Here is a 9882-nt window from a genome sequence, read left to right as displayed (position 1 = left end):
CTTCAGGAGGCCAACGCCGGAGGATCCCTTGAGCCCAGGAGTTCAAGATCAAGATCAGCCTGGGAGACATAGCTAGGCCCCGTCTAAAAAAAAAAAAAAAATTCTACTTGGGAACTGTCTATGTTCCAAGGGTTTCTTGCAGAAACAGGAATCGTTTCTGTGGTGTGTGTGTAGTCTATAATTTTGTCAGACTTTGTGTGTGCTTTTAATGGTTTATGAGAACATCAATTAACAACATCAAATGGTTTCCAAGACAAGACCCTAGAGTAGATAATTACCATATCAAGAGAAATGAGTAGATGACCCCAGGCTCACCTTGAAGGATGAAACAGGCTTTTAAAGGTCCTGGGCACACTGCACAGCCTAATAGCTTATTAAAACACTAGAAAACATTTGTGACTTTATTTCATTGTTGTGGCACCAGATTCTATTGTTTGGGTGTCCCCTCCTGTCTCCCACAAATCCACTTCCGTATGTCTGAAAATCCGTAATAGGTCTAATGATTATCAAGCAAGGGAAGTCTCAGCAATACTGTACCTTGAGAAGTATAAGAACTTCCCAGAGGTTATGTTACCATAACATATCTAGTTTCTAGTGCTTTAAACATTAAATTGTTTGCAACATATTTCTCCGTACGTTAATCAACATACTTCGCCATCCCTTATTAAGTTCTAGCTTCTGCAACAAACGTGAAAAACAGCAAGGATGCGTAACTCAAATGTGAGAAGCACGGAAATTTCCTAGACCGCAGGGTTCGTTCTCAGTAGTCGGCAATAAGCTGGTTTTCAGAGTCAGAACTTGATAAAGTTGTTTTGGAGGATGCCCCAGCTGTGTGAAGGTCCATTTCGTTTTGCATCTGAAGAGAAGCAAGCGAGACTTCCCTACCTGAAGTAATGGTTCAGCGGGGCAAGGTTCGAACACCCAGAGCTGGACAAAGGCGGGAACGCACGCCGCCGCGCCGGGGCTAGGGGTGCTGACGGCCCGCGTAGCTCGTGGGCCTCCGGGTTTGAGGCCCCGGGGTCAGCCCTGCTATGGGCTTCGCGCTCGGGCGCGGGTCCGAGCAGCCAACTTCGGGCCAATCAGCGAGCGGCGTCCTGGCGCCCGCAGCGCCCAGGCTCGCGCCCCCAGCGCCCCCGCAGCAGGAATGGCAGCAACGGATCCGGGCCGAGCCCGACCCGGGACTAGGAGGGGCTGAGCCGCGGGGGATCCTGGAATCGGCAGGGAGGTGGGGATTCTGGGAGGAAAACTCCATTTCCTCCTTCCCTGCCGGCTTCTCCCCTCTACCCTGGCACCCCAAATTTCGATGTGTCGCCTGCCGGGCGCTGAGCGCCGGTGTTGAGAGAGGCGGTGGCCGCCGCGGCCGGGAAAATGCTGGGCATGTACGTGCCGGACAGGTTCTCCCTGAAGTCCTCCCGGGTTCAGGACGGGATGGGGCTCTACACGGCCCGCAGAGTGCGAAAGGTGGGTGACCCGGCGGCGGCCTGCGCGCCCCTGCACCTCGCGCGCCCTGCGCCTCCCGGAGTCGCCCTGCCGCAGGGCCGGGGCGGGCGGGGGCGGGCTTCCCAAGCGCTGTCGCCCTTGCGGCCCGGGCCGGGGCGTTCGCGCGGGACGGCGGGAGCCGGGCGGGGCGGCGCGCGTGGGGCGGGTGGCCTTTACTCGCTGCGCCACCCGAGCAGGCAGCGCCACGTAGGTGGCGGCGGGGCGCGCTCCGCTGCCGGCCGGTCCAGGGGCGGAACTGCCACCGGCCTCCCTGCTGCAAGATGTCTTTCCTCTCTCCCGCAGGAAGTGAGCGCGGCAGGAGCCTCCCTCTTCCTCGGTTACGGGTGTGAGCTGCGTCTTTGCGTTGGCAAAGGCACGCGTGGGCGGGAGTCTTCCCCCTCGCGCACGGTGCTCCGCCGCCGCCTCTTTTACTTTAGGATGAATTAATGTGACTAGAAACCCCTAACTTTCCATGCGGGGATGGGAAGAACAGCCAAGAGCGCCGCTCCACACAGGCCGTAGAACCTCATTCATTAACCCAGCATTTCCTTCCCTCCTGGAATGTGTTATATGTGCCTTCAGGGAGGTGCCAACCAGATGATCTTTGAATGTCTGTACCTTTTTTCTCTGATTTTTTTTTTTTTTGGATTTGTCTCCAACATCGGTTCGATCTCTCCAGCCAGAAAGTTACAGGCATGTGGTGAGAGGAAGCACATTGCTCCGTTCATACAGGAAGGGCCTGGAAGTGTTGGATGTTGAAAGCAAAGGCCTAGGAAGAGAGGCCACAGGAACAGTCCAGCTCTTTGGATTTGATCTTATAATATTATAACTTGTTAGAGTCGTCCTAGCCTCCCTCGTCCCCTTTTCTTAGTAGATATTTTGTAAGATGGAGGTTTGGGCAACAACAGGCTTGTTCAGGTAAGGTATGTTAACAAGAGGTTCAGAGGATGCAGTCAGAGACACTAGGGTGTCTTTCATCTGCATTTAACCCCCTCCCCTTAGCCTCTGACCTAAAGAGCTGGTGAAGAGTAGTAGAAAGTGCTACTGATCTCCAAAAAAGGGCTTCATTGACAACATGATCTCCAGTCATCCTTCAGGGCAAAATTGGAAAAAATAAACCACTTATTTATTTTTTCAAATGGGAGTTGGGGAGAATGTTCAAATGTTAAAAACAGGAATAAATACTTTATCTGAATTAGAGATGTATTGAATAGTTGCCAAATGGCCAAATGTTAAAATCAACATTTTTTGAAGGCCAAATACAACCATCACCAAATGACTTCTGTACAGAGTTCAAATTCTGCTTTTAATTCATTCTTAAAAGTTGTGAAAAATTCTCAGACCTTCCTTAAAGGTTTCTGGCTTAAATGTAATTACTTTAAAAATTAAACACAGTTCTTAAAAATCATTTTATTTAATGTTATGAATAGTACTATACCAAACAACTCTACAAAGATTAGAATTATTACATAATCCTTGTTGTTTCCTTATATTACCATATAGGTTTTTAGAAACAGCTGGCCAACCTCCTTTCTTTTGAGATTTTTATTAATTTCAGCGTATTTTTTCATATATTTGATTCTTTGTAAGTATTTTATTTTTGGGCATGCGATGAAATGAACAGCTTCCAAAATCATCATATATTATTGCATCACTTTACTATTGCAATGATACTTATCTTTTCTTGGCCAGTTTAACTTTAATATATAAAACACATAGAGATTTTCATCCAGATCACATTTAGAATGCTTCCCTATATTTCAAAGTGAATATACAGATGTTTGCTATGAATCCAGACTATTATTGACATTTAGTTATGATCCCAAAATATTCAGTCACAAGGTCATGGACAGGTTTGTTGATCTCAGAACTGACCCTAAAGCAAGCTTCAGTTCCTTTTCCTTCCAAAATCTGAGGACAAAGACAAGGCTAAAGCCAAATAGCAGACTTTAGCTGAATTGTAAGGCTGCAGCTGAGTATCAATGCATCCCTTACATGCTTGTGGAAGGCAAACGGTCCCTCGATTCTTAGGTATTTTCCAAGTTACCTTGTACTAGACCTAATTCTGGCCATAAATCAAGGGACCTGAGAAGAGAGATTTATCAGCAGCTACATCAAGGACCTTACTTAAAGGTTTTCATGCTCTCTATTCTAAACAAACTTTGGAAGATACCACTTTTAATACATGTGTTGGAAATTACAGATGTTTTGCTACACTTTTATAACACATCTGCTTGTATAACACTCCTGTTTTAGAAAGTGATTGCAATTCAAGCCATCTGTTGATTTCAAATTCAGAGAATCTAATCCAGACTGAGGTTGGGAAATCTTGCTAGAAACCCCACCCACATTACATTCACCAGGTTGAGATGGGATTTTCTTGCCGGTGGGACCCCTTAATCCTTCTCTAGTCCTACCCCTTTTCGTGCAGTGCTTCCTAGAGTGGTGGTGTCTTTGCAGCAGAATCACCTAATTCCCTGGCTTTACCTTAGTCCTACTAGTTTTTTCCTTGGCAATTATCCTTTTTTGCTGGTCTGTTGCCTCTAATTTTTTTTTCCCAGTGTAAAAATCTCTATAGTGACAATTCAAGAAAAGGAAAAGAGTCAGTTAGAAAGCTTTTGAGAAGAAAAAGGAGACCTGAGTTCATTCACACTTTTACACATTGTGATTTGCTAATAATCAGAATAAGGAAAAATAATAAAATTGAAACTTTTTGCATGCTGTGTGCCAGACCCTGTCTAATGCTTGCTGTGTTTTCTCAGGAGCACAGTTGAATGCTTCAGTGAAAATGTGGCATTTTAGGTTGCAAAGTATTATGCAGATTAAAATTAATATTAGTTACTCAAAACTCATAAATTAAGTATGCATCCAATAAAAATTTAAAGTTAAGCAAACACCTTACTACATTACATTTTTTGTTTCATGACCATTTTTTTTCCTAGCTTGCTTATATGATTGACCACCAGTGGGTGGTCTTTTTGACATTGTGCCTGCAACTGCAAAGTGGAAAGTTTCAAGCTCTCAGATTATGTGATTTTAAGGGAAAGATTAAGGTGGAAAAATACTACTTGCAGCTTTCTTTCCCTTTAGATATTTTAGGATGTAGGTTTTTCTTCTCTGACTTTCAGTCATTTAATCATTCATATGTGGCAGGTACTGTACAACGCCCTGAGGATACACAGGTGAGCAAGACAGACAAGGTCTTTTTCTTCAAGGAGCTTGCTCTCTTGTGTGGGGAGATAGGCAGTAAACAAGTAGAAAATGGAAAATTACCAAAATGATTGAGGCATGTGTTAAATTAATTGCAGGAAATAAACAGGATGAGGCATTAAAGAGTAAATGAGGGGTGGGTCTACTTTAGGAGGGCTAGCAGGGAAGGCTTCTCAGGGGAAATGACATCTGAGCAGAGAGCTGAAATCGCTGAGCCAGCCAGGAGATTCTCTGGGAAGAGACATGCAGAGAGCCAACCTGTTCAGTGTAAAGCTCTTCCTGCTTCAAAGGGTCTGTCTCTGGGCTTTGGCCAGAGGCATGCTTCCCAGCCTGTGGGATGGCCACTTGGCAGGCTGTAACTTTTTAGGAGAAATAAAGTATTGTCTCCACCTCTGCTTTTGTAAAATTATATCTTGTAATTTTTTTGCTAAGTTAACAGACGTCATCTAATTGGCACATCCTCCTTTTACAGGTGAGAACACTGAAGCCCAGAGACTTGTAGGGAGTCTTACAGCTCACAGTTACCTCTCAGATTCCTATGCCTTCCACAGTTCCAACTCCCTCCTTTCCAAACCAAGACACACACCTTGATTCTTACTGAAGGATTTATACTAAGATCATTTGGTGAGGTAAAATCCTAAGTAAAAATAAATAAATAAATACATACCTGAAGTAAAGGCTTAAAGGTGAGTTTGTAAAAATATAGTAAGATTTTAAAACAAAAGTCAAATTTTACAAAGTTAAAAAAAAATCAAAGAGAGAAAAAAGCTGAAACAGATAAGTAAATAAAAACCTGTAGAGGAAAAATCACCATGCATAAATGTTAATACAGGAAGACCAGACTTTGTAGGATGAGGTGTTGTGTTGATCAGCGTAGAAGGTGACTTGTCTGAAGAAACATGGATTTATATCCTAGGGCTAAAAATCTGCCAGCCAATGTTTGCTTACGTTTCCTGGTGGCTGATGATAACTTATCTGGAAACATTATTGAAGAAATGTAATCATGAAGCCTGCCATATATGCTGTCTCTTCCCTGTTTTCACACATTCACACTTCTCCTTAGTGACTCAAGGCAGCTTTGTATTTCCTGGTGGTGTTAAACATTTTTTTAAATGATGTAACTACTATTACATTTTCTCCAAAACTATGTTTTTTTTTTTGTGATAATGGCAGCTACAATGAATTCAACAAATATTTATTGAACTATGGCAGTTTTTAGGCACTGTTTTAGTTACTAGTGGCAGAAGAGCGAGTGACAGAGACAACAGTCACTAGATGCTTTACACAGTTTTTAGTGAAGTCCTGTGGTAAGCCTGCAAGGGGCTGTTAGTATCCCTGTTTTATAGATGAGAGAGCTGATGTTGAGGAAGATTATATCAATCATAAGTGGATTAATGAAAATTTGAACTCAGGTCATTCCATATACCCTTTTCCTTAAAAATGTTTTTTTCTCTATTCTGATAAAATGCTATATTCACAAATATACAAACACATGCACACTTTTAAAAAAAGATGAGTTTACAAAAATAAGAAAAAAGAGTAAACTCACTTCATCATCTCACATTTTTCATTCCATGGTATCTTGTAGAAATTCCTTTAAGTTACCTACCTTGGCTCTGTTTTTTTTTTTTATGTCTGAATATAGTCTATGCTGTGGATGTGCCGTAATTTGTATTTATTTAGGTCTTGTTTTACACATTCATTTAACAAATCTTTATCACTGTATATGCCAAGATCTATACTATTCACTTAGGGGTACAATAGTGAAGAAAATAGGTATTCTGGCTCTTGGGGAGCTTGCATTCCAATGAGGGAAGACACAAAATAACAGACCTATCAGACAGACCTATCAGTTATAAAAGTATAACTTTTATACTATGTTAAATATGATAAGCATTATAGGAAAAAGAAGAAGAGCTAGGTATGGTTGACTTGGCAGAAACGGTGTGTGGGTATGTGTGTGGGATGTTATAAATGTTAGATGGGTCAGTTAATCCTCACTAAACAGGAGAGATTTGGGCAATTATTTGAAGGGTGGTAGGAAATTAGCCAAACATATATCTGCGGGAAGAGCATTCTAAGTGCAGAAGGGCAGCTACAGTAAAGGACCTAAGACAGGAGTTTGCCTGTTGTGGTCCAAGAACAAGGTGGTCAGTGTGGCTGGAATGGAGTGAACAAGCGGGCAGGTAGTTGAGGAGGTCAGAGGGCTAGTGAAGGGATGAGTGTTAGGGGAAGATCCACTGCTTAGAGCCCTTTAGGCCACTGCAAAGCCTTTGGCTTTTACTTTGAGTGAAAGGAGAAGGCACTGCCAAGTTTTGAGCAAAGGAGTGACATAGGTTTATCAAGCATGACTCAGGCTGTTCTGTTGAGAATAGTTTGCCTGTTTATCAAGCATGACTCTGGCTGTTCTGTTGAGAATAGTTTGCCACAGGACAAGTGTGTAAACTGGGAGAGTTAGGATTCTACTGCAGTAATCCATGTGAGAGGTGATGACAGTTTCGACCAAGATAGTGGCTACTTTGGTAGTGTAGGGGTAATAGAACATGCTGATAGGATTGGATGTGAAGTGTGAAAGAATGGGAAGGATTCAGGATGATTCCAAGGATTTTAGCCTGAGGAATTGGAAGGATTGGATTGTCGGCCAGCAACTGAGATGGGGAAGGTTGTGGGCAGAGCAGGTTTGAAGAGGGCAGATCAGGGTTTCAGTTTAAGGCATGTTGTTTTTGAGATGTCTGTTATACAGCAAGGGGATATGTCAAAGTGAGATACAATTGTATAATGCAATTCCTCCTTCCCATTCTTTAAAATGTCACACATTTTATGTTACATGTTATAAATCTTACAGTACATTTTTACTCTTGTTTCTTTAGATCATCAGTGATCTTTTAGAGCAATTAAAACGAAGACAAATTGTCTTTGTTATGTACCTTCACTTTTTACCATTACGTACATACATTTATTTATTTATTTGTTTATTTATTTATTTATTTATTTATTCGACAGAGTCTTGCTCTGTTGTCCAGGCTAAAGTGCAGAGGCGCGATCTCAGCTCACTGCAACCTTTGTCTCCCAGGTTCAAGCTATTCTCCTGCCTCAACCTCCTGAGTAGCTGTGATTACAGGCACCTACCACCACACGTGGCTAATTTTTATATTTTTAGTAGGGTTTTACCATGTTGGCCAGGCTGATCTCGAACTCCTGATCTCAAGTGATTTGCCCACCTCGGCCTCCCAAAGTGCTGGGATTACAGGCGTGAACCACTGTGCCTGGCGCATTTATTTATTTTGAACTAAGTTTCTGTCTGGTATCATATTCTGAATGCTGAAGAACTTCATTTAACATTTCTTACATCTCTTGTCTTCTGGCAATGAATTTTCTCAGCCTTTATCTGCACTTCTGCCCTGCTGTTGTTCTTCTTCCCACAATGGACTTCGCTGTGTTATTTTTTGGTGTGGGGTGAGCTGATGGTGAGGGGTATGGGAGAAGGGTCTCTGTTGTCTTGTTCCATTCTCCCTCTTATAAAGGCTTTCTCTGCCTGGGCCCTGGGAGTTGGGCTTTCTCAATATGCCTGTTCCTCTTCCCCAGGAGAGCTAATCTTTTGCCTTGTGTCAGTGGTTGGTCTTTTGTAGGTGAATATTTCTTGTCCCTTCCCCAGTGGTAGGGGTCCTTTGATGGTTGTGGTCTAAGTGCTTGAGCCTGTACTGTTTCCTGACCTTCTCCCCACAGCGGTGGATCTTTACTGGGGTCATCCTGGGGATGACATAGTTTGCTGCTTTTCTTGCAGTAGCTAAAGGCTTTCTTCTGATATGAGAAAAAGGTCAGGACAGGAGGTGTACACTGTCATGCCATTCTTGCAGCAGCTGCTGTTCCACTCTTGCATGCCAGCACCACTGAGGAAGTCTCTCTTTGTTTTCCCATCTGTTCCCAAACCTCTCTCACATGAGGAGGTCCTTGGAAAAGAATGTGAGCATGCCTGTGAGCATGGGTCTGGGGCTTGCCGTAGTTCTATACCTTCATGCTGTCTCACATTCCTCCTTTAGCAAGTTGTTAAAATGTTAGTTGATTTTTTACTTGTTTGGATGGTGGATAGAGGAGGACACTGGCCACAGGTAAGCTAGTGCTCTCCTTAAGAAAAGTTATGATTTTGCAGTTTATCATTCTCATTGTTAGGATAGTAGTGATACTCCTACTAACCTTCTTGGTGGAAACTGAACTTTTATGTATTTTTTATTTCAATAGCTTTAGGGGTACAAGTGGTTTTTGGTTACATGGATGAATTGTATAGTGGTGAAGTTTGAGATTTTGGTGTACCCCTCACTGAGTAATGTATATTATATCCAATATGGAGTTTGGACACCCCTCCTAGCCTATCTCTTCTGAGTGTCCAGTGTTCATTATACCACTCTGTATGCCTTTGTGTACCCACAGCTTAGCTCCCATTTGGAAGTGAGAACATATGGTATTTGACTTTCCATTCCTGAGTTACTTCACTTAGAATAATGGCCTCCAGCTAGATCCAAGCTGCTGCCAGAGGCATTATTTTGTTATTTTTTATGGCTGAGTAGTATTCCATTGTGTATATATACCACATTTTCTTTTATCAACTCATAGGCTGATGGGCACTTAGGTTGATTCTGTATCTTTATAATTGTGAATTGTGCTGTGATAAACTACATATGCAGGTGTCTTTTTGATACAATGCAGTTGATACAAAGCATTTCCCCTGCTTGCACTCACTCTGTCCTGCAGCCCTGTGAAGAAGGTGCCTGCTTCTCCTTTGCCTTGCACCATGATTCTAAGTTTCCTGAGGCCTCCCTCAGCAATGTGGAACTGTGAGCCAATTAAACCTCTTTCCTTTATAAATTACCCAGACTTAGGGAAGTTCTTTATAGCAGTGTGAGAATAGACTAATACATTTCTCATCCCTTTAAAAAAATACTGTGGAGTTATGTTTTTGTATGTAAGGTTTCCTGGATCTATTCTCTAAATATCATATTTTTATCTGTCCATGGTTTTAACTTGAGGTTTTGTTTTGAATTTGATTATAAATATCATATTTTTATCTGTCCATAGTTTTCACTTGAGAATTTTTTTTTTGAATTTGATTCTTGTCGTTTTCTTTCAATTCATTCTCTAAAGATAAATATCTTTAAGTTAATGGATTTTAACTCTTAACAGTTTTTTTTTTTTTTT

General features: G+C 42.3%; 1 protein-coding gene across 1 annotated transcript in view; it reads left to right on the top strand.

The window, feature by feature from the left end:
- Positions 1 to 375: 375 nt before the first annotated feature.
- PRDM5 (PR/SET domain 5) overlaps positions 376 to 9882 on the top strand; it is a 233986-nt gene continuing 224479 nt past the window's right edge. Inside the window, 1 exon segment of the mRNA XM_017859310.1 lies at positions 376 to 1461. Coding sequence (XP_017714799.1) covers positions 1369 to 1461 — 93 coding nt within the window. The 5' untranslated portion in view covers positions 376 to 1368.

The sequence above is a fragment of the Rhinopithecus bieti genome, unplaced genomic scaffold (genome assembly GCF_001698545.2).
Source record: "Rhinopithecus bieti isolate Rb0 unplaced genomic scaffold, ASM169854v2 scaffold_48387, whole genome shotgun sequence".
Lineage (NCBI taxonomy): Eukaryota > Metazoa > Chordata > Mammalia > Primates > Cercopithecidae > Rhinopithecus > Rhinopithecus bieti.
The sequence above is the reverse complement of the archived record's forward strand: the minus strand, read 5'-3'. Positions and strand labels throughout refer to the sequence as shown.